The 25,045-nt window shown below is 38.8% G+C and overlaps 2 protein-coding genes across 6 annotated transcripts in view; both read right to left on the bottom strand.

Moving 5' to 3' along the window:
* Positions 1 to 246: 246 nt before the first annotated feature.
* On the bottom strand, positions 247 to 8,923 carry il6r (interleukin 6 receptor). 2 transcript variants are annotated; one of them, XM_020641930.3, is made up of 10 exons: positions 8,622 to 8,922; positions 5,811 to 6,440; positions 5,270 to 5,393; positions 4,123 to 4,310; positions 3,855 to 4,024; positions 3,564 to 3,708; positions 2,357 to 2,388; positions 2,215 to 2,263; positions 1,807 to 1,909; positions 247 to 896 (listed from the first exon to the last, which is right to left on the bottom strand). In XM_020641930.3, exons 1-10 carry the CDS (start codon positions 8,701 to 8,703, stop codon positions 641 to 643), a joined length of 1,779 nt encoding a protein of 592 aa, XP_020497586.1. In that variant the 5' UTR covers positions 8,704 to 8,922; the 3' UTR covers positions 247 to 640. The 2 variants fall into 2 exon arrangements, with proteins under 2 accessions (XP_020497586.1, XP_029134745.1); XM_029278912.2 differs by lacking the exons at positions 247 to 896; positions 1,807 to 1,909 and adding an exon at positions 1,924 to 2,068 and having other exon boundaries at positions 8,622 to 8,923.
* Positions 8,924 to 9,907: 984 nt separating this feature from the next.
* Positions 9,908 to 25,045, bottom strand: part of atp8b2 (ATPase phospholipid transporting 8B2) — a 28,554-nt gene continuing 13,416 nt past the window's right edge. For 3 of the 4 annotated variants that reach the window (XM_065957974.1, XM_065957975.1, XM_020641992.3), the window contains 19 exons: positions 24,776 to 24,972; positions 24,066 to 24,186; positions 23,613 to 23,700; positions 23,411 to 23,445; positions 23,146 to 23,305; positions 22,682 to 22,870; positions 22,004 to 22,119; positions 21,527 to 21,691; positions 19,796 to 19,907; positions 19,202 to 19,307; positions 17,497 to 17,752; positions 17,099 to 17,282; positions 16,160 to 16,383; positions 15,981 to 16,064; positions 14,780 to 15,025; positions 14,504 to 14,642; positions 13,529 to 13,659; positions 10,917 to 11,504; positions 9,908 to 10,814 (listed from right to left, as the gene is read on the bottom strand). In XM_065957974.1, the coding sequence (XP_065814046.1) occupies positions 10,725 to 10,814; positions 10,917 to 11,504; positions 13,529 to 13,659; positions 14,504 to 14,642; positions 14,780 to 15,025; positions 15,981 to 16,064; positions 16,160 to 16,383; positions 17,099 to 17,282; positions 17,497 to 17,752; positions 19,202 to 19,307; positions 19,796 to 19,907; positions 21,527 to 21,691; positions 22,004 to 22,119; positions 22,682 to 22,870; positions 23,146 to 23,305; positions 23,411 to 23,445; positions 23,613 to 23,700; positions 24,066 to 24,186; positions 24,776 to 24,972 (3,231 nt within the window). In that variant the 3' untranslated portion in view covers positions 9,908 to 10,724. Of the gene's footprint in view, positions 10,815 to 10,916; positions 11,505 to 13,528; positions 13,660 to 14,503; positions 14,643 to 14,779; positions 15,026 to 15,980; positions 16,065 to 16,159; positions 16,384 to 17,098; positions 17,283 to 17,496; positions 17,753 to 19,201; positions 19,308 to 19,795; positions 19,908 to 21,526; positions 21,692 to 22,003; positions 22,120 to 22,681; positions 22,871 to 23,145; positions 23,306 to 23,410; positions 23,446 to 23,612; positions 23,701 to 24,065; positions 24,187 to 24,775; positions 24,973 to 25,045 lie in introns of those variants that run through there. The other variant, XR_010666770.1, reaches the window with a different exon arrangement.

Raw genomic sequence — 25,045 nt, 5'->3', positions numbered from 1 at the left:
ATCACACTAACAAACACGATGATTACTCACACTACTTTTTCAACTTGACTTATTTATGACTGCTTGCTTTCCGGTATAAACCTGTTGAGGTGTGTGTCCTGAGTATGTCTAAGTCTGAAGCTTCTGCTGATCTAAACCAAACAACTTTACAAAATCTCAGCCTTTCTCACAACCACAAATAATCAGGACAATGGATCCATTTTGATCAGTCTCAAAGGAAGGAAAACAGATACACAGTCAATGATGTCAGTGATTGTAACAGCAAAATTATTTTCGGACCTTAAACGAATAAGTAAACAGCAGGGTGTGACTCACATATTTGATAAAACTTTACAAAGTTACAGTATATACAAACAGAACATGAGGTGGTATTTAGATGTAGACCTATAATTTGGCCTACATCTAGCCTAAAGTATCAATACACTTCTCACTGGCACAGACATAATATATTTACTAAAAGACAAGTACTTCACAACAACAGAAACCTATATATAGCATAAGGTACAGAGAGATAGACAGGAGAAAAAATAGTCTTGAGTTTGCGTCCAGCAGAAAAAAAAGTAGATATTCTTTTTAGTCATCTGATCAACTGGTTATGAATTAAAAACACGGCAGTGTTGTCTTTTCTGTCTAATCATTACTACGTCTGGAGAAAGAAGTAACTTGTGTTGTTGAAGTGCAGGCTTTCTATCCGCTCTTTCACCTGCTCTTCTTCCTCTTCCTCATCGTCTTCGTCTTCACCCATTTCACTTGATTGGGGTTCTTTATAAACCGGAGGGGCAAAGGTCACCAGAGCCTTTACTTCTGGAGCAGATTGGACGGAGTGCTGAGGCTGAGGTGAGTCACCACATTTTGTAACAACGCTCTGCAGTTTAGACACAAATCTGTCCTTGTATCTGAAACAAAAAATAAGACTTGTAAATTCAAAACGAGCTGCATCAATATTGTAATCGAGCAACACTCAAAGTGAGCTACCACTTTAATATTCATGTAAGTTGTGATCTAAACCTCTGGCTAAGGACTTCTTGTATCTTTTTGACTCTTAACTCTCAGTCAGTGCCTGGCCTAACATATGAAATACACTGGACCGTGTATTGTCATATGGCTTTGGTGTATGTATAACCAAAATCTGTGATATACTCATTTTGAATTATTTGCCTATTTAATTCACTGCTACAGTCAACCTGCACTCCTGCAAAGTATGTCATGATGATGAAAACATGTTGACACTGTTGAAAAAAGCATTGTAATAATAATTGTAAAATTATTCTATAGTTATCGTTGTCATTATCATCTTTATTAATTCATGACACTAATTATTAGTTAACATTAATTGTTACTAATATTAGTACATAACATACCATCAACGTACACCATGATGTTACAAAATAACTGTTAATGCTACCCCCCCCCCCCCCCCTTTATTTCTCTGTTTTTTTATTTGTACTATTAATTATTTAATTTCTAACCCTATTCTCCTCCTCTGTATTACTAGCATGCTTCCTGGCCTCTCCTGGTGCACCCCCCACCCCCCACCCCCCATACTGAATCATGCTTCTGATGTACATTTAGTAAACAACATGCTAATCATTTTCACAGGATAAGTAATCTCAGTTTTCTGTGTTACTAACTTGTAAGTACCTGTTGCATAAACAATGATTTGCACATGCTTTAAAAAATGTAAATCCCCCACAGCTCCCCAAATTCCATATTCCCTGGCAAAGCAACAACAAAATGTATTCATTTATTTTTGTACAGCAGGAAATACAGACAAACAAGAACAACACGAAACACACATCTTACTACCTGAATATGTAGGCAGCCAAAACGATTGCTAACAGAGCAAACGAACCAGAGATCCACAAGATGGAACTGGACAGCTCTGATCCAGTGAACACAGGCTCAATGACTGGAAGAGATGGGGAAACTTTAGGAAACCAAAACCACCTATCATGCATGAAAGTACAAATTTGGGAGTGACTTAATGTGTGTGTAATAAGTGTGTTGAGCCATGTTTCCTGTGGCTTGTTTCGTTGTTAAGCCTCTGTCTTTAGGGTGACATGGCTTCCTGTTAAGACCCAGAGGACCAAAGGGGATTTTTAGCACTAACAAAATTCAAGAGTAAGCTCTCCTGTGTTTCCCCCCCCTGTTCTCTTTCAACACAAATACACACCAATTTAACTGAAATATTTGACTGTCTTCTTGCTTTCTCACCATATATCGTCTCTTCTTCGTCACCAGAGCCTTCTGAGTACAGTGGAAACTGAAAGTTGAAGACATAAAACAAGAATGAAGTGTGATAATTGATTGAGGGCAGCGAGTAATACTGTATGAAGTACAACTGTTGGACTCTTACCATTGTACTAGTGAGAGGTGGCACTGACGGTGCTGAAGGAGAAAGAACGATTACACATTATTAAAAACTTTGACTCAGAAAACTTGTGGTACTGAACATATATCAAAAAATGTGTGTTTAGACGGTGCTTTATAGATCCGTGTGTCACTTTGGGGCTTGGGAAGGCCACCAAGGATTTCAAGGACAAATAAATGGAAAAACCTATTTTAAGTCCAACCACTGCAGGGACGGGCACGAGGGTCGGATGCTGTACAGACTGGGTAGCAGGGGACCGAACTCCTGAAAAGAGGTGCTGGACTCTCTTCTTTTCTGGAATTACCCGGGTTGAGAGGGCTCTTGTGGGGAAACTCACAAGCCCCCAGCTGAGTCCCCAGTGTTGGGGTTATCCCAAGTGAACATCTGTGCTAATTCACTAAACAGCAGTTTGAAACCTTCTTGGAGTTCCTGGATGGGGTCCTGTAAGGGGTTCTGCCTAGGAACTCTATAGTTCTTCAGGGGGATTTCAAAGCCCACGTTGGTAATGATAGAGAAACCTGGAGGGGAGTGATTGGGAGGAGCGGCCTCCCTGATCTGAACCTGAGCGGTCTTCTGTTATGGTAGTGGAAGTCATGGATTGGTCATAACAAATAACAGCTTGAAGCTGTAGAGCTGCTGGTCCTTCAAATGAAATCAGTTGAGGTGGTTTTGGGCATCTGATAATGAAAAGGTCTGGATGCCTCTTTTTGGAGGTTTTCCAGGCACATCCATATAGTAAAATGGTGAAAAATGCTGAATTTTAATTTTCAACTTTCATTTATCTCAGACAATCAGGAGTTAAATCCATTCCTTAAGTAACGTTTTGATTATAAATTATTGGAGATGTATACTGGATGTGTTCTCTGAACAATAAATTAAGGTATTCAGAGAGTAGAACAATTCATGAATGAGAGATCGTCTTAATACACAGCTTCTTTTAGAACCTAGGCAACAGGACACCTGCCTCCTGTAGTGTTCCTGACTATACTTTTGTTGGTGTTCATGGTTGATGCATAATGGGCAGATTAAGTTAAACTGTTAAACTGTACTAGTCCTCTTAATTTATATCTATTTTAGTCCATAAAACATACCTCTTTGATATACATACTTGAAGCTATTATGAAATGCTGATTTTATTATGAAATAGCTTGATTTGGTCCATTTTAAAATGTTTGTATGCACATGCATTTACCTGTCCAACTGCTGGCATTGACAGGTGTACTCCAGTCACTCCACAGACCATCAAATTCCTCGGTAGTTCGGAGCTGTATCAGGTACTCAACACCAGGCATTGCATCAGTGATGGTGTAGAAACGATCTTCTTTAATTACATGTACCTGTACAGAAACATTCAGCCAAGTAACACATCACACTGCTGTCACCAGAAACAGCAAGTGTTTTCCCTAAAAGCAGAAGTGGATGGATGTACTGAACTGGTTGAAGTAAACAAGAATACAAGAAGCATGCACATTTTTTCACACACCTGCTCATTCTGAAATGAAGACTGGCGAGGTCTGTATTTGATCTCATAGATGAGTTCATAAAAGTTGTCTTGAGACTTCCAGGACCTCGGGTAACTCCATGTGACCTTCAACCATGTCTCCTTTCCCACTTCCTGTCGTACCGACAAATGCGATGGAGGGTCAGGCTTCACTGAAATAAAGGAATGAATATAAAGTCAGTGCATCTTTTTTTTACATGTGGCCAAACACACATGCAAGGTGGACAACCCCTCTGACACTCCCACATACGGATGCTCAGAGGTCTGAAGTGCTGGAGGCTGCTGGTGGCGTTGCCTGCAATGCTTGTAACACACAGGTAGGCCCTATGAAGGGTTCTCGGCTGGTCTTCGTTGAAGTCCAGAGCGCACCAACAGCGCGAGAGTCGAAGTGAGTATGAGCACTGTAAACGATGAAAAGGCTCTGAATTTCTGCCTAATCTGAAAGAGAGAGAAATTAAAACTGTCACACACACAGATATGGGTTGGATGCATAGAAAACAGTCCAATAACAACTCTTACCTTATTTAGATGTAGTGTTAACACTGTTTACCCGTCCATGTAAAAAAACATTTAACATGAAATTATTATTCTGAGAGTCCTGACTCCCTTTATACCTTTTCATGGCTCCACTGTTGGTTATCTAATTAAATATATGTAAAAAACAGAATATTTCACTCAAGGAGTTTACATTATACTTCCACCTTATTAGGACAATATAGTTCTCTCTATACTTTCATACTACCATTTTCGATGTTTCAAGCCTTGTCAGCCTTGACCACACATCAACCTTTTCTAGTTAACATGATATATTTTTACTACAACAAAAAAATCAACAAATGGCCTTGCGTTCTTTCGGGACAAACTCACTTTTTTTTTTTTTAAGATTTATTTTTGGGCTTTTGTGCCTTTAATGAAGCGATAGGACAGTGGATAGAGGTGGAAATCAGGGAGAGAGAGTGGGGATTGGCATGTGGGAGGGGAGCCACAGGCTGGATTTGAACCTGGGTTTCCCGCATTGAGGACTACAGCCTCCATACATGGGATGCGCGCACTAACCACCCCTTGAAAAGTATTTTTGTACATCCTATGTGAAAGGGGCTCAAAGGGCTCTTGGGACCCATTAATTCACTTAATGTGGTTGACAAGGCAGATTATACAGAGACTAAAAATAATCAACATCTAGATTGTAGTCTGTAATGTTGAAAAAAGGTTTGTTTACATCAGTGCTGAATGCTGCAGATTGAAGGTTTCAACCCTCCAGTTGTACTGGCTGATGGATATTAACAAGGTAAAAAAAATAAAGCTTAAAGATATATTCTATCTTTCTTTTCTTTATTTAAATATGTAAACCATGTATAAATGAATCATTGGGGAGTTACAGTACAGTCTCTCCTTACTTTTTACTTAGAAACAGATAGCAGTCAGGTGTTACAGTGATGACCTTCTGAGGAGTCCACTCACAGCGAATCTTACTGCTGGGTGACCTTTTGTAGCAGGACAGGCTGGGAGTCTCTGGAGGATCTAACACATAGAAAAACAAATGTATGCTGACACAATTATACAATCATAATTTATAGATTCAGTCAATCAGTATTTTTTTTATTTTACTTTAAATCATTATAAAGGTGACATGCATGACATTTTCAAATATATTACTCAGTCAGCAGTTATGAGTCTATGAAATAGAGAAAAAGCTGAAAACCAAACAGGTTAAACAATATCATCATCCTATACTGTACTATAAAACCGCTATATTTTTCATTGATGGGATTCAATTATAAAATATTAAGGCCTTCTTGAAAGTCCCTCATTGATCTTCATCCAGTCTGTCTTTTTATCAGCTTTATTAAGGGTATTCTGAAGAAATACAAATACACAAGCTCATAGAAATAATCATTTATAAAGCACATCTGTCACTGCTCCTTTGTCTTTACTCACCTGCGACGGTGACTCTTACGGAGAACATCTGTGTGCTTTTGTAATAACAAGCATACTTTCCGGAGTCTGTCACTCTTACTGAGGACAGAGACAGCGTCTCCCCTCTCCCATCCAATGTCACTTCTCTCCAGTCTCTGTCTCCTTTCCCCACTGTCTTCCCGTTCCACTTCCAATGATGCATTCGTTTAATGCCCCTTGTCACCCTGCTCCCTTCCTCGTCCTCCTCTTCCTCAAACCCCCCCCTGTCTTCCACCTCTTCAGCATCCAAGTTCAGTTCACTCTTTAAGAGCCAGCTCACTCTGCTTTTCTGAACATTGTGAGTGGTGGGAGAAACTGTGTATCCTGTGTTGGCGTGTGTGATGACTTTGTTTTCTTCTGCCTCAGTGGGGTTAGAGAGGTCCCCTTCACTTACAGCATTCTTTGTTGTCTGCTTCTCACTTTTCATGAAAACTCCAGTGTCATTTGATATGTTTACAATGATTGGGTTTTCATGTGAAGAATTTGATCTTCTGGTGATGTTTGAGCTGTTTCTGGACATGCTGACCTTTACACCGTCCACCTTCACATGACCACTGCAGGTTAGAACCAGCTTACTGCCTGGGGACAAAACCAGCACACCAGGTGGAGGCTCTGCACAGGAAAACAAACAACAGAAACACAGTTTAACCTTTATCAAAAGTTATCTGTATTTTAGATCAATTGTTTTGCTCACAAGTTCTTTGGCTCTGAGATTTGGTTGCAGTTGACTATGCAGAGCACACATTGGACTCAACGTTGCATAACAAGAATTATCAACTCCTTTTCAACTTCCTCTTTTAATATGTCTCTTTTCTTTTCAGTTTCTTTCTCTGTCCTAAACCATTTCCCACTTTCAGTCATCTCTCGCTGATTAACATTTCTGACCTTTCCTAATGAATATGATTTTTTTATTCTGAAGTTTGCTCAAAACTCACACCTTCAAATATACATGCTGTAGCTCTTTTTGTGTGTGGTCTTGACTGGCTTAATGTCAAAAGTCCAATGCCTTTTTTGAGTCCAAACACGCTTTCTCTCTGACATGTCAATGTTTAAAAACTCCCTCTGACTGTGCCAAGTACAATAAACGAAACCAAGGACAAAGACACATTTAACGTAGAATCTGATTGGATGATGAAGAGATGGCAGCATGTCCAAAAAAAAAAAAAACAACAGTAGTTACATGTAAAAGCATCAATAGGCCAAAGCCTGAATTAAAAAGTCTGAATTTCTGGATATGTGACGAAAATAAGGGAAAAAATAAAAATAACAAAAACTTAATACTAGGAAGGACCCAATCAGTGCAACCTGTCAGAACACTCTGTTCCCATGCACAGAGTGCCTCAAGGTTCAGTGTTTGGGCCACTCCTGTTGACTTTTTACCTATTTTCTCTTGGTAAAATCTCCAAATTGTGTGTTACAAACTTTCAATGATGATAAAAAGCTTTCTGTGTCTTCAAAGCCAGCTAACATCTAGTGCACTCACCACTGACAACTACAAGGCAATCTTAATAATAATAATACATTTTATTTTATAAGCGCCTTTCTGGACACACAAGGACACTGTACAACAATCAACATTTAAAAAACGACGATGGATAAAATATAAAATATAATATATATATATATATATATATATATATATATATATTCACAACAAATGTATTTCTGAACTTCAACTCACCAGAAATTTACAGCAAGGAATATAACTTTAAAATCTTACAATTCATATTTAGAGATCTTTATAACCTTTCTCCAGCTTACCTCATAGATCTCCTTCAGACGAACATCTTTGTATGTTTCAGCAGTCTTTCTCCAAAGCTAAATCCGAACGGAACTATTCCCCACATACCAAAACACAACAGTATTTCAAACTGCTTTTAAACCCCTTGCTTATTTACCCTAAATCCAAGAACTATACCTTATACTACGACTATATTGAATTTAACTTTGCTCTTTGGTTGATGGCCTGTTTTATTATTTATTGGATTTACTTTATATTGTTTATACGTTTTACTTTTTTGGAATGTGAGCTAACATTGAGTGTCGCAGAAGGCATTAATCATAATTATTCTTATTCACTTTCAGACTTTATCATAGAAAAAACTTCAAGTGTTAAATATGTTTGCAGACATAATATAAAAACATTTCTGAGCTTTAACAAAGCTTAACTCAACAGCTTTTCTAGAATTAAAGTAACCTATACAAATACAACAAAAAAAGATACTTTCAGACATTGTTTTTTTCTTTTGAAATAAAAATATCATACTAAATTAAATATTAATTGGAAAATATATTGTGATCAATTCTTTCTGTCAATATGATGTGAAATGTGATGTATTATCTTGTATTATCAAACTTATGATTTGCTCTGTGCTTAAACTGCAAACAAAGCAGGCTGAGTTAGTTACATTTGCTGAGATTTATTTTGTCTTATAGTCCAGTCAAAAGATAAAAGAATCTTAACTTTTGTTTGTGATAAATGACAACAATAACCCAGCCATCATAGGGCAGAATATGTGTATTTGATGTGTTTTGTTTTGCATGCAAGTTTTTGTGCGTTATCCTGACTTGATGTGTTGTAAATGAAATTAGAGTTTGTAAGGTTGGGGAGCTCCCAGACTCAAGCCTCGTGTGTGAATGTGAAATCGATCAGATTCATGTCAAACATTGACAGTAAGTCATGGAGTTCATTCACTTTTCACACAGATTAAAACGTTAATCTACTTGTTCTTATTACCTTGTCGTTTTCTGTTACAGGCTTACGTGTCAGACAAACTTCTCCGTGGATCTTACCTTTTCTTGGGCAGGTTCCTTCAAAAATACAGCAGACTGGTTCGGCACACAAAACAAACATCAAAATGGGAAAAATCTGCATTTTGGCGCATGAATCTCCCTTCACTGAGTCCTCATACTGTCATTACTTTCGCGCAAATAAGCATCAGTTGGAGATTGTTGTTATCACCATTTGACATTTTTCACGCAAACAAAGTTCTTCTTCTCTAGACGGACTGACAGACAGGCAAGGTTTTTAGCCAAGACCGGCTTCCTCTGGTTGCTGACCGTAAGACCCGTTATTGTGAAATCCCAGCTCTCTTCCCCTTGTTCAGCCCGTTAAACAGAGGAAATCCTCCTCAGCGTCATTAACACTCCCCCCCCCCCACCATGATAGTCGAACATGGACCTGTTTTTTTTTATACAACAGTTATTTTTGAATGTCATATTCAGGAAGTACATTTCAATTATTTTATTTTTACATAGCCTGTCATGTACTTTCTAAACGTTTAGGCCTACATAAAGATCTTCCTTGACTTCAAACTAAATTGCATGGATGTGTGTTTAACTTTTAAATGGTGTGACAGTGTGAAGTTGTTTATAATGGTTGCATTTGTATATTATCCCTCAGACAAAACTTAAAGTAACTCATCTACACCAAAGACAAAACAAAGTTTGATAAATAAACCAGATCTAAAAGTTACTTCTGCCCCCCAAAAATGACTTCCATATTTCTGTTTCCGTACTTAAATTTGCATTGTAAATAATAATAGCAAGCTTCCTTGTTTTTAAAGCTTGTTCTGTTCCTCAGTGTATTCATAAGAACACTTTGGTTTCTTTTGACCTTTGACACTGTTGGAAGTATTTTCTAACCAAGGCTCAGCTGCTCTGTATTCCACTAGAAGAGCTTACCTAAGCTTTGACAACATTTTTCCAAGCCTTGTTCATCGATCAGCATTTTGCAGTGTTTTTTTCAGTCTATCCTCTACTTTGTTAAATACTGTGGCAACATCAGTCCTCTGGGTAAACAAACATGTTCTCCCACCTCATTCTGGGAGGGGGGGTCAGTGTTGACAATAGCATAGTCAACACAGGAAAGATGCAGATCTTGAGTGATGCATCATTAACAAGAAAGAGCCACAATTTTTGCATTGTTAAGGCATGAATATCCCCAAACACCTTCAACCTTTATACATGGACAAATACAAAATGTAAAGTACTTAACTGAATGTCTGGTGTGTGCACAATATGAATAAGAACATTTTTCACACAAAATGACATGTACTGTATGACTCAGAGTTTGTAAGTCAATTTCTCCTCATTTTTTTTTTATTATCACAGAGTTTCATTACGTGTTGCCCAGGTCTAAGCCAGTGGCAGTTTTGTCTTTTCATACAGTTTTTAATTCTGTGATGGCATGAGAAGTTACATCTCATGGCCCTTGGTCAGACCAAAAAAAAGGAAAGCACTAAGAGCTTACAATAAGGTGCAACTCAATTAGGCCAATATAAATCACATCAATATGATGCAAAATAGAAAAGAAAACAGCTGAAGTTGAGGTATAACAAGTCAGAAAACAAATCAGTAAGAGAAAAAGGACAAAGTCTTGCGACAGTCTTGCAGTGTTTTGTAACTTGAAGTAACGTTCTCACTGAGAACTATAACACAGAGGCTCTAGGATAGAAACAAAAACTTTTACAGATAATGCTGCCTGCACTTCACTGGTTAAAAGTCTCATGATTCTGCTTGTTCATCCATTCATTTTGACAGAGGAGGCACAACTTGAAATGACAGGTTGAAACAATCTTTTAGATCATAAATAAGAAGTAACCTTGACATTTGTATAACTTGCTGCTTTTCCTCAGTTATGCATTGCAAATCATAGTAATGACAACCCTTATCATATGTTTTTCAAACATATACTGTACATCACCATTAAATCCAAGTCTAAGATCCATGTACCGCTTCTTTTTGATGAATTGGATTTTAAATGATTGATTATAGAAGTTTCAATTTGGAAGAGAGAAAAGAGCACAGTGACGTAGGTTTTTAATGAACAGTCTGCGAGCTCTTCGTCTTGCTTCAGGTGAGCACATGGCGCATCCTGTATTTGTGTTGAATATTTCACTCAATCTGGCTGTTTTCCTTGGAATCAGAGGCAGGACCGGGGCTGTTGGATGCAGTGGCACGAGCCTTCCAACTAAACAGAGCTTCCTGTTGGAGAGAGGAAGACTCAACTGTAAGTGTAACTGTTAGTTTATGTATTTTAAATGTGTTAATAGTATACATGCATGTATATATTGTAAAACAATTCACCTGCACAGTCCCCAGAGTAATTGTCCAGCCTCCAAGTGAGTCTCCACCATGGGACCTCACTGCTGTTGGGGGGAGGACGCCAGCACAGGAGCCCTGAGGTGCAGCTGCTTCTGTGTCAGACGCTAAAGCTGCTGTGGTTTGTGTGGATGGACGGAGAACAGTTTGTGTATTTTGGCCTGGTGCAGGGCCCTTTTCCTCCTCCATGGGTGTGTCTTGAGAGCCAGAGGAAGAGTTTGAGAGCGGCGGAACTGACCCCGAGATACAACTAGGAGCCGGGCTGCACTCACCGGAGGCGTTCGGCGGAGTGTGAGTGTGATTATGTTTCTTCCTGCGGAGCGTGTCGATCCAGTTAGAGCTGTGTCTGGATGCAAAGTTAGCTAGGGCCAGAGACGAGAGCCTCATGTTCTTCCCCGAGGTGATCAGCTCTCCAAATCCTTCCTGGTGGGCAAACGCGTAACCTGACCTCCTTGAACCACCACGAGCGCCCAGACGGCCCTCTGACACACTGCCCACCCCACGCCAAGTTCCTCCCACGCCACGACCCACAGGCTTTCTCTTCTTCTGATGCACCAGCTGAGTGTAGCGTACCTGGAAGGTGAACAGGGAGAGGGAGAAAGAATCAGTTACATGTTGTTGATATTTTTAAGGGAGCTTGGAAATGAACTGAGCAGATAGTTTCACTTGACAAAAGAAAAGACAATGGTAAATGGTAAAGACCACCCTTTAAACTTGACAGGAAAAGTGCACGACCATGTGCCTCTCATTTAAGCACAGGGTCACACACTTATGGAGGTTGATATATTTGGGTCCAGCCTCAACGAGGTTATTGCAACTTGACAAGCAGTAAAGCACTTAACCCTCTTTAAGTGTTGTCGAACAAAAGCTAATCATAATAAAGCTCCTCTGAGGAACTTTTGGGTTGTTTTGATTTTGGCACCACCTTTGGGAATTAATTTACCTCTTTGCTGATCTCTTCCTGAACATGTTGAACTCGGCTGATTGTTAAAGCCTTCCGGAAATTTTTTCCAACAATCAGGCGAACTGTTCCATTAAATGTACTTTGATACTGTCTAACAAATTACTGCTCCAGCTTTAATGGTGAGTTTATTTTTGGTAATATGTAGGTTTACACTTATGGTATAGGTAACAGTTTCTGCTCTCATCATAACTGGCTCAGTAATTTATCTTGAACATGCCAAAATTATTTAACTAGTCCATGTTGGAAAAGGCTTCAGGATGTATAAATAAAACATATCTAGTCCTGCCACATTTTTATTTTAGACTTTATCAATTATCCAAGGCCTAAGCTTTCAAAATAAAATACAGTTAACTAGCTAAGCAACAAAAAGCAGCAACAAATAAAATATATAACACACTTCAATTAGTAGACAGCAGACTTTACATCTGAAAATATTTCATTTTAATCTCGGATTCACAATTCTATAACAGTTAAATACATTATTCTTCTCGCATAATGTTTTTATTTCTTCATTTCAGCTGTTCCATAATTAGCTAATTAGCCTAATGCTAAACTAAACTGATGAGCTTCAATCCTTTTGGGTTGCTAACGTATTTTACTTTCTGTTTTACTGTTTAGCTACTGGTGTTTCAACTTTTCCTCAGCATAATCCAGTAACAGTGGTAATAGAGATAGTAGAACAACTGCAAACAAACTGAAAGAAGTAACTTCTTTTTATTATTTCAGTCCTTAAGTGTTTGTGTTGAGCTAAGCAATTGAGCTGTCCTACATGTGGATGCTTCAATGTAGCTAAATTATTTCATTTTCTGTTTTGCTCAAAATTGAACCCAGATAGTACCAAATAACTGAAGAGGCGCTCTCTCACATCACTCTGACTGCAGCTTTGGTTGGATGCAGCTAGCTTGTGACAAACTGACTACTATGGCCACTCACTGAGCTTACACCCATTTACTAAAAGCAACCTTAGTCATTTGGGAACACTCATAAAATCAATATTTGCAGAGCATTTGAAGGGCTTCAGACCAGTTACATTAAGCATGAGCCCACCCTCACACACTCAAATGACCAGTGTGTATCCATGCAGTTAATCATTAACTGGGACTTTCAGTCTGACACGCACAGCAAAAACGAAAATCTCTGCAAGTGTATTTGTCTGACTTCTAGTCAAAAAAATCTTACTACACTTATTATTGTCGCATTCAACAGACATGTTCAGATTAACATCTATTTGAAGATGTAAAAAACAAAAATGATGGCCTGAATTGCTTGTAAGAAGTAAAATAAGCTGTCAGATGTTCTTTCAATTAAAAATTAGTTGGTATATCTACTTTCAAGACACTTAAAAAGTAACTTGTGCTTGCTGCCTCGGTAGATATTTTAACATTTTATAAGCAAATCTGTAATATATTCGATTTTTCAAATCAATATATTGCCATCTTGAAATAAGATGTTTATCCTGACTTGTCATGTGAATGTGCCTTAAAATAAGTGTGTTGGCATATTTTTTACAAATACACTTCCTAAGACTTAGGTTTTTGTTTTGTTTCAAGAAGAAACAACACTGACACATGTTGCAATGAAGGAGATGGACACATACGTCTAACAAACATTGTGTTTGTGTGACTTTTCTCACCGTGTCTGAAAGCTGAGGTTTGAGGTCCACCTTGAGAAAGCGGAATGCCAATACTGGAACTATGCATATTGCTGTTGCCAGTGCAATAGTTAACCACACGACCGGTTGCAATAACGTGCTCTGGGCACTACCTGTCAACACAAACATACATGACACATACATAACATGAGCAAATGTGTTTGAGGAACCTGTAGTATTTCAGGGAACACAGACTTTTGAAAGCTGGGGACGACAATAAAAAAAATGTGATTTACGCTAACCAGTTTCCTGATTTAAGAGAATGTGCAAGCCACTTGTTGACAAATGTGTCTAAACATGTTTATGAGCAATTATTGGCAACATTTAATTTATGGCATACACATTTTTTACTGGAGAGCAGTCATGTCATGTTTTTATGCTGGCCTTTTCATGGGTATCAAACATAAATATCCTTGATTGAACCTTAATATATTTTTATTATGCCTACTTTAATGGTAAGAAAGTAATTAATGTTTTTTTTAATTAAATGATGTTATTTTTTTATTTTTTAACGCATTATCAATACAATATGCAATATCACTCTTCTTATGCTTTTGAAACAAAGAAAATAATATAACTTTTCATCAAAACCTGACCTGTATTATTTCACTTATTTTATTACTTTCTTTGTTATTCTTTTGGGCACTTCTGTCAGTGTTTCCCCTTTTACAGTTTAAACTTATTACTGTTTTGACTCTTATGTCATTTGTAATCTTTCAGCAATCTCCAACAACATTCATTTCTTCAGATAAAGTTGTCGTCTAATCTTGTAGCACATGTAGAGCTAGAAAATAGGTATTTTTCAGATTTTCTTCTACCCTGAAATGTCAGCTACAAAATTGCAACAGCAGTATAGCTTGAGAGAGTGTGTGTGTCTGTCTGTGTGTGTGCGTCAGTGTGTGTGTGTGTGTGTGTGTGTGTGTGGCAAGACAAACACAGAGAAGGCAGGCGACCGACCTACAAAGTGGAACTGGTTGGGAAAGATCCTGAAGAGGGTCTGACTGTGCAGAGCGATCATGATGGCGAAGTAGCAGCCCAGAGAGCCCCACACAAACACGTGGTTAATAACCGTCCAGAAGCCTGTGTCAAGAGCGATCTTCACGATCACACACAGATACACGTTCAAAAAAACAGCAGAGGTGCACAGTTAATACATGATGTTGACACAAGAATCAATTAATTATAAAGGATCCTAGCTGTGAGCATAGCAAACACAATTCAGCCATCACTCACTTGTACACTGACCACAATGACCAGAGCTGTTGCCGTAGTAACTGCAAACGTCTGGTAGTCAGCAAGGGGAACTCCAGTACTCTGAGTGGCATCAGACAGAACAGCACAGGGAACAAAAAACAGTACCACTGATGTGTAGATGCCCTGGGCGATGCATATGAAGAACTCTCTCTTGTTGAAAAGGAGGTTAAGCTGACCAGGCTCATACAGCTTTGGATACTCCAGACTCCTCTGGTCAGGAACATCCTGCAGCAAGAAAGAAAGTGAGGAGCTGCAACTACTCTAATAAAAACACACAATTATATTGTGTTCTTAACTAAAGAAATAACACATTTTCCTTATAGTCATCTAGGTAGGGTAACAGTCACCCAGAATTGATAAAGTTACACAAAAATGTCTGTTGTCTACTAATTGATGTGTGTTATATATTTTATTTGTTGTTGCTTTTTGTTGCTTAGCTAGTTAACTGTAATCTTAGATTTTATTTTGAAAGCTTAGGCCTTGGATAATTGATAAAGTCTAAAACAAAAATTCCCCCTCAAAAGTAGCTTAATTGCTTTTTTTTTTTTTCAAAAATAGTGAAATTTAAAAGCAAACACATTACATTTCTAAATAAAAAAGAAAGACAAAGTATTAAAAGCTATAAAATATCCCAAAACAATGTTTTTTGTTTTTTTAAGTCACAACAAAAAATAGCATTTTAATAAACATTAAACCTTGCATTCAGAGAATATCTCTGAACTTTCTTTCTCAGGATAATACCAGTCCTCTGTACTTTTCATTTCCAGGGTACCTAGCTCGGAGCCGCTGCTTAGCTAACTGTGTGCGGCTGTGCGGGAACTCCATGGTGCTGAATGATAACTATGCTAATGTTAACAGAAAGCTAATTCTATGACAAAAACACTGCCAAAAGTTGATGTTGGGCAGGAATATTATTTTCCTTTTTAGTTAGCATGTGAGCATGCTACTGTTGGTGATTAGCATAAAGTACAGCGAAGACTGGTGCCAAAGCCATTGGTCTGTAGGTAGTTACTTGCAAATCATTATAATGATGCAGATGGACAGCTAAGCCATCATCAGTTGTTTTAAATGATCATAAATAACACAACAAGTTTTTGATAAATTCAAGAGGTTAATCAAATGTATTGAGAGAACAAAGCATTCAATGTGAGCGCTATACATAGTTATAAACTAAACAGACCTGGTCAAATATCCCCATGGCCAGCACAGGGAGGGAGGTGTAGACAATGTTGTAGAGGGTGATGAAGTATTGATCATACACTGTCTAAAAGAAAAAACACAGACAATGTGAAAATCATGATTACACTTTTTCTCCTGACTGGTAATGCAAAAAGGTCCTTGTGAGCTCTACTGTCTGACCTGTGCAGAAAAGCCACAGAAGAAGCCAAACCAGAAGTGCACCATGGTGAAGGCAAAGTTCTTGTAGAAGAAGTAGCAGAGGAAACGGCACATACGCAGGTAGGACCAGCGTCCATGTACCAGCAGGAGGCGCTGTAGGAAGCGAAACTGGGAGAAGGAGTAGTCACTGGCCAGCACAGCCTGGATCCCCTCCTGACCTGAGATACCAACTCCTATATGAGCACCTGGAAGAGGTTTAAAAAGAGGACGGAAGACAGAAGAGAGACAAAAAGTCAGTAATGGAATCTGACTCCTGAAATTGTCTCTGCACAATGGAGAAAGCATTTTAAACTCGTAGAAGGAATAGTACCGTATTGTGAAATGGTTCCTATAGAAAGTGTCTAAAAATCTATTTTTAACAGATAATTAGATTAATCAACAAACAGCTAACTTTAGCTGTTTGTTGATTACCATACAGATAAGAACAACATCTATCTTCCTACAGTTCTAAGTAAGTAAGTAAGCATGTTGGTGTATTTCCCAAAACCTGTATTGTGTAGCCAGTCACAGCTTTTTTGTTCTTAAACTTTGGAACATCCCCCAGAAGAAAAAATAAACTTTTGTGGTTTGAACAAGATGTCTCTGCACAGCATGATGAAGTTAACTGAGTGGCCAGTGGAGTACACGCCAAATAGAGGAAACCAGTTCCCTACTATATTAAGACATCTCTTTTCTGCAAAAACACATTTCCTCACAGCTTTCATCACTACCAATAACACCATGTATATAATAACAACTTCCACCACGACACTTCTGCTGAGAATCTAATTCTGGTTGGTGGACACAGGAACCAACCTTACTAAAACCACTGTTATCCTTTCCTACTTAACCATGATCCAGTTACACTTCCTCCTTCTCTCCGGCACCATCCGCCATGTACAGGCTGCCTGCACGACTCACTTTTTATCATGCTAACATCGTTAGCTCCATCTCCGATGGCCAGGGTGACGGCCTTCTTGTGCTTCTTGATGAGCTCCACCACCTGAGCTTTTTGCAGCGGGGTGACCCTGCAGCAGATTACCGCTTTGCACGCACACGCCGTCAACACAAACTCTGTCTCCATGTCTGCTTCTAGAGCATGGGCCTATCAGAGAACGGGAGAAAGAATCAATAAGTTTAAGGCTCAACGCAAATGGATTAGTGTTGCAATGTGGAAGTGACATACTTTGAGAAAAGGAGTTTGTTTTGTTGATTCCATCTAACACACCTGGCAGCTCATTATTTCCTGACAGTTGGCAGTTTAATTCTTGACAGCCCTTGCTAGTTTTATAAATGTGTACAGAGTGTGTTATTTATACCAGGCTGTGGCCGTTGATCACGATGGCAAACTCTCCAGAGATGCTGTCCATGAGGTCTGAGGGAGGTGGAGGAGCAGGAGGAGGAGGAGTAGGGCACTGCAGCTGCTTAACTCCTTCTTCTCTTCCCATACCGTCTCCTTCTTGTCCTTCTCTGAACCCGTTACCTGTGCAACAAGCCTCTCCCCATCCCTCCACCCCCTCCTCTTTCCCTCCATCTCTGGTTCTCGACAGCTGGATCATCCGTTCCCTGGCTCTCCTTCAGAGAAAGACAAACAAACTCGACATCAGCTGGGTTTTTCTACTGCCCAAAGACAGAATCAAAACACAACATGAATATAAAGATGTGAAGGGGAGAGACAAAGAGGAATCACGTGGACGGAAAAAGGACACAACCTAGAAAACAAATCAAACAAAAGAAAAGAATGGGTAGGGAAACTGGAAAAAAAAAAGCGGAAAATGTTGGAACAATAAGGAAGGAAAGTGAGTTGTGCTCAGACTCTGATGGTTTTACAGATATTTAATATGTCTTACCTCCAAGTACCCCAAAAAATCATTAAAAAAAAAAAAAGATATCAATGGCTTCAAAATTTGGCAACAGGGCAATGCTTTGGTTTTTACACTGGATATGTTTAGGCTTCTGACAGCTGAATGATAAACCTTTGTTACTATGAGGCACATTTTATTTTTTATCTTGATGTCTTCTTTACTTTTAGTTTTTTGTGGAAGTTATCGTCCTCTGAGCAGGCGGTCCCGGTTACACTCTGACCTGTGGCTCCTTTCTCACATGTCATTCCCACTCTCTCATTCCTGTTTCCGACTCTATCCACTGTCCTATCAATTAAGGAATAATAACCTTAAAATTAAACTTTAAAAAGAAATGCTTCAATCCTTTTGAAATATCATGAGTGTGCTGTGGTGTGTGGTGTCCTTTTTGTAACACTATGAGCTCAAGATCAGTTTGAGAAAGCCTTTGTTGTCATGGAAAAACCCAACTCACTCAGCTATACACTCTTTTGCAATTAGCACAAGTTGCAGAAAGTGTATTATGCCATCTTTAAGACATGAAAGATTTGAAGAGACATGCTTAAGGATATACTTTGTGATGTATCAGTCTTTATCAAAGAAAGGATTATGCAGAATGTTGAATTTGTTAAATCTCAACACAAGGCTTGACATATGCTGGTTTAGTCTAGAGATGGTAACTCTATACTCCTGTAAAGAAATTATAAAGTTTAAGAGTCAGTGAAAAACAGTTATAAAGTGACAATTTTGGAGGAGACTTGACATTTGTAGGGAAGCGCATTTAGATACTTCTGAGTACAGCAGTACCAGCTCAGGAGCCCCTTCACTCTGACATCTCTCCATTAGTGCATGTCCATAGGGACATGTTTGTGCATGTGTGTGTGGCATGTCTGAAATTGTAAAAGTATGAAATTGGATTAATAAAGTCTATCTTCTTCTTCTAAATGAGAGGTAGCAGAGTGTGGGGGCTGCACACAGGGTGTCTTGCTCAAGGACGCCTCTGCAGCACTCAGAAAGTAAACTGGCACCTCTCCAGCAACCAGTCTAATTTCCATACATTTGTCCTCACCGGCACTTGAACCAGCAACTTTCCGGTTCCTGGTTCGAAACCCATGTCCCTACAGACTGAGCTACTGCCCCATAGTTGGAGACACCTGACAGCTGGAGAGGAAGATGGACTGACCTGAGCTCCTGCCGTACGCTCTGGACTGTGTGTCCGCTGATGATAAAAACCTCTGTCATATCATCTGTCAGCATCTTGCAGGAGTAACCAATGTTGACAGCCGTCTCTATGAGACAGAAAGACGGAGGGTTACTGGAGTACTCGAGTGGAGTTCAACATTTTTGATTAACTTATTGGAAATACAGATTTCACATGACCCTCATGAAGGCCAGCGTTGTTAAACTGCCTGCATGTTTTAAGTTTTAAAGGCTCTAACGTGCCAACACACTTTCACAGTAACAAAGCTGCCGGTGGCAAACTTGACTTGTTGATGATTGGCTACTTTAGATGTAAGTGTGATAACTAGATAAAGGAATATAACTACAATAATTGACTCTTTTTGGCTACTCAATGGTTTAAGTAAGAAGATCCACTGAGGACAACATAAATCGAAAATTTGCTGTCTGCCTGGTGTTGTTGGCCTCTCAAGTGACAGTAAATTGTACTGTATATACAGTAGACACAAATGTTCTGAACTGTGCATACATGGCCACAGAACACTTCAATGTACAAACAGCTGTGTAGAAATAGAGTGTGTAAAAGAGTGTCTCTGACCTTGCTTGTCTCCAGTGAGTACCCAGATTTTAATATTAGCCAGAGAGAGAACAGCGATGGTCTCTGGGACGCCCTCCTGCAGCTTGTCCTCTATAGCTGTTGCACCCAGGAGCTTGACACACAATGAGACAGAGAGAAACAGAAATACACACACACACACACACACACACACACACACACACACACACACACACACACACACACACACACACACACAAATAAAATGATTTAAAAAAAGCTTGAAATCAAAGAAGGGCACTAAAGCGTGTTTTAAAAGAAAAACTAACCACGAATCCCTTATCTAATAAACCATCAATGAACATCCAGCACTATGAAGATCTGATTTTGTTATTTGTCAACAGCCCCCTTACCTTTTCAATTAGAGTCTGCACCATTAAAAACACAGGCTTAAAGAAAAACAAAAGTGGGATCTGTTGCACCGTCTGACCTTTTGTAGGACCTTTATAATTGACTCACATGTCATAAAGTCAGAAAAAAAATCTGTGTGGCAGTTTGATGTCTTTAAAATTATACTAAAGTTATTAAATTGTATCACTTTATTAGGATACTGTTTGATTACATTTGACTGCATTGTATACATTTATAATGCATGAAAGTCATGACATTATATTAGACTACAATATATTTAAATTTATTTTAACCGATAATATCGGCCGACATCAGCATATCAAATGACTATCTGTATTGGCCATTTTTATCGTAGATATGCGCCGAAATTACTAGATTTATTCACCAGTCAAAAATCATTTCATTTTGGTTTCACTGTATTACACTGCCAGTTCTCTTTCTGGCTGTCACCAGCAGAGTGTGCTATCTGGATTACAACAAGCTTTATCACTCTTCAAAGTGTCAAGCAGTGAGGCACAAACAATGCGCAGTTTAGTGACCATATTGTCATTATCATATATCTTTTTCACAAGTGTATGATAACTGCATTTGAGGGATCAACATATTAAATGTGTATTTCTATCTCTACAGATCGAACATAGATTTAAAAAAAAAATCGGCCCGATAGGTCAGATATTTTCTCTTCCTAATATCAATATCTTAGAATGGGCACACAATTCCATATCAGTCAGGCCCTACTACTTAGATTACATTATTTTAATTTGATTAAATTGAATAGAATCAAATGGATGGAATATACTGTTATAATACATTTGATAGTATTCACACATTATATTCAAGTACAATGAAATGTTTTCCAATTAATATAGACATACTACATTGTACTCAATTACATTCATGACATGACATCAAATGAGGTTTTTATCACATCAAACTAGATTATATTAGTTTAAAGCAATTACATATTAAATAAGATAAATAATAATATAAATATTCATTAGATAAGATAACATTACATTTAAGATTAAAGTTATTTTATGAACTCAAACTTAGTATAAAGAACATTAAGTCATTACCTTACAATAAGTAAATTACATTACTTTATTTTGGATTAATTTACATTAATCCCAGTTATTACAGTAGGCCACATTACACTAAATTCAAGCTTTTAGAAGCTGAGGCATCTAATTAAACTTTAAATCTTAAAATTCAAGTTTCTATTTCTATTTCAGGTACAGAGCCTCCATAAACTGTATGTCAAACATACGGCTTCAAAGGCAGAACAAAGATTATAAAAATCAGACACTGAAAGCACACCTGGTCGATACAAACACAGACACACAGTTGCACAGTGTCACTGACCATCATGTCTTGTTCTATCGCTTCATAAGTGGCAGCCAGTCTGTCCTCTCTGCAGTTGGTGGCCTTGTCAGCACAGCGGTGGCTCTCTGACCACATCTCCCAGTCGTCCTCTGACAGATCTCTGTATGCCAGAGCCAGGGTCCGCAATCCATCCGATGCATATTCCTGTAAGAAAACACACTTATTTATTTCATACAAAAACATGAGGATACACATGAGGAGATGTCCAACAGGTTAAATAGTCTTCATATATCCACAGTCATTGGGTCAGACATTAGATTGACTGGATCATGTGTTAGTGTCTGCCCCATGTCAAGAAAATTAGTACACATGATCTGATGAGGAACATGCTGTATATGCTGAGTAAGGGCTTATCAGTACGTTTCACAACTGTTTTTTTGTACGTATGCAGACACTAGATGGCAGCACAGCTTCATCCATGCATCCAGGAGTTAGTGCTTGTGTTTGTTGACTCACATTGAGGTGGTCTGAGGTGATGTTCATCAGCTCCTGGTTACAGGGGTTGAGTCTCTCCAGCAGCACCGTGTCAGCTCCTTTACAGTACAGACGGATCCTGCCCTCTGGGTTACGCACTGAAAAGTCATAACAGAGTGTAATGAAGAGAAAACACTCAAATGGATTCACACAACTCTTTCAATATCTTCAAATATCAGGAATCCTCGTTCTCAGCTTCTACAAATATCACCTCTACACACAGTGGGTCTCACAGGCTGCATGAATGTGAGCTCGGTGCCTCTTAGTCTGGCTGCTCTGTTGCACTCTAGACCCAGGTTGTTGCTTGAGCAGCAGTGTTTTATGAACATGAATTTCTGGGAAGACTTCCAACACCTTACAAGAGAACCCATCACAGGAACACGTAGTGAAACACCACCGAGTAATTTAGTGCAATCCATAAAGGATCATTTATTCCTGTCAGTTTGTTGGAGTATGGTTCATTTTACAAGAATATATTTGCTTTCAGTGATGCTGTTCTCTGCTGCAACAAGCTTCTTATTACTGCAGCCAAAACTATAATAATGTAGTTTTACCTAGTTGGTAAGCCGTTTTCTTCTGATTTAACATTAACACAAAAGAGCTGAATTTATCCTCTCTGTAAATGAAACCAGTAAAATAAAAACAATAATCCTTGCACACCTATAACAGACATCCTCTTGCGAATGTTGTTGAAGTCCAGAATGGCGAGCAGCGTGTAGGTGACAGGTCGTCCCATTTCTGTGGTGGTTATTGTCCCAGGCGTTCTGGAGCGGAACACGAAGCCAAAGTTTCGAGCTGCTGTCACTAGAGCGCCCTCATCTGGAGACTGAGCCTTATAAATCAGCTCTCCTGAGTAAACGGATACAAAAATGTTGAAATATCCAACAATAATTTGAATTTGAATGTATTTATTTAATAGGGACAATGCAGTTTAACATAGTTTCAATACAACGCATGAAACTGATGTGCTGCATAAAGAGTATATAGCTATTGCTAATTTCCAACTCGTGTCCCCAGTTGGGCCTTTGTGTAAACAAAAACAATGAGTGACAAGTGGTGTGTTAGTGTCAGTGTTTGGCTGCTTTTCACCCTCCCAGATTGCCCTCTTCCCTCCTTGTTCTTACCCTCGCTCTTCTCCTCGCTCATGACGGTGTGACAGAGAGAGAGCAGGCGGAAAAACTCGTGAGTGTGCGAGTCTCCCACTTTCACTGATTCCAGCAGGGTGTCGTCATAGAAACAGAAATCAGGGTCCGCCAGGGGGTTGAAGGGAGTAAAGTCCAATCTCTAAAGACAGAGTCAGGGGGGGCTCCATTAACTAAGAGTAATATATTTCACATTGAAGCACAAGTAAATGTGTTTTCCACAAATAAATAAATAAATACTACTTACCTTTGGTTGAGGTCTCAATGGGTCTGTCACTTCACCTAACACAAACAGATGTGTAAAATGTATGCTTATCAAAACGTATTAAAAAGAAATAATACTGCTAAGAAATAGTGCAGTACAGTGCAACACCTTATTTAAATATTACCTTCACTATGTAAAAAAAACAACAACAACAAAAAACTGCACAGTTTGTATGTGCACTTACCGTAAGTCTGTCTGTTGATGGAGCACTTATTGAAGCTCATGATGTTCTGAGTTAGAGTACCGGTCTTATCACTGAAGATGTATTCAACCTGAGAAACAATTGAAAATGTAAACGAAATCTGAAATGACGCAGATAATGGGATGCATGTGAAACTATAATTAATCAAACATGTTGATGAGCGTATTTTCTTTAAGAAATAAGAAAAACTATTCCTTCTAAAAATGATTCCTTCCCTAATAAGAGAAAAAGGATATTTGCCTTATGACCTTTAGGAACACTTATTTATTTGTGCCTCATTTAAATTACTTGCAGTCTGCAGGTATTTTACGTACCGTACTTCACTTTCATGCATTAAAATACTAGAAATGCATTTGTGAAGGAATTTTAAGATAGCTTGGCTGATCATCAGAAGCCTCAGAAACAGATGTTTGTATTCTAAGTGTGGATGCCCACCTGACCAAGCTCCTCGTTCAGAGTGGTGGTCCTGGCCTCAGCTGCTGTGTTGCACTGTGAGCAGAACATCTGCTGGTCCCAGTTGATGAAGTAGCTGTGACCCAGCCTGATCACCTCCACACTGATACACAGACAGATGAAACAGGGACATGGTTACAGTAACAGTGGAGTTAAACCCATCTAAATTAGTACGGATAAATGTTTTCTTTACAAAAGACAGACCTCAGCAAACAGACGGTTCTCATCAGCTAGTTCTTCAGGTTAAGCTTATGTTACACACAGAGCTATTAGTCACACACCCATGTGTTTGTCAGAGAATAATGAGAGTAGAAAGGGAACTTTAACATTCACTGTGTCTCCAGATCGTATCTAAAAACTATGGAATATGCTGACATAGACCAGGAAGAGAGCACACATCACATTGCTTTTAAAGTCTCTGCATTGGCTACCTGTATGTTTAAGAATCGATTTGAAGATTCTTTGATTTTTAAACCTCTTAATGGTCTCTGATTGAATTTTATATTATGATCCCAGTAGAGCCCTCAGGTAGAAGGAAGTAGTCTTTTATTTGTGCAGAAAGTCTGTAAGACTATGGCCTCTGTCTGTAGAACAGTTACCTGATGACCTGAGGACCTCACACATCAGTTCATCAGTTTTTGTTCATGATTGGGTTTTTTGTGTCTGTCTGTTAGTCTTAGACATTTGCTCACCTGACATACAGAGAGATGGGCACCACAGTGTTCAGAATGATGACGTAGGACCAGAAGGAGAGGAAGGCAGAGAACAGGAAGTTGTCCACAGGGGGGTCCCAGGGCAGATAGCTCTGAAAGAGAGAGCCCACCTCTCTCTCCCACACTGCGTTCCCAACAGCCAGGATCACACCCATACACACCAGGAATCCAAAGATCTGTCACAAACATACAGATTAAGAATCATCATAGACGGAAAAACTGTATGTTTAGTCAGATACATCGTACACT

This window comes from Labrus bergylta, chromosome 8 (assembly GCF_963930695.1).
Source record: "Labrus bergylta chromosome 8, fLabBer1.1, whole genome shotgun sequence".
NCBI classification, from domain to species: domain Eukaryota; kingdom Metazoa; phylum Chordata; class Actinopteri; order Labriformes; family Labridae; genus Labrus; species Labrus bergylta.
The sequence above is the reverse complement of the archived record's forward strand: the minus strand, read 5'-3'. Positions and strand labels throughout refer to the sequence as shown.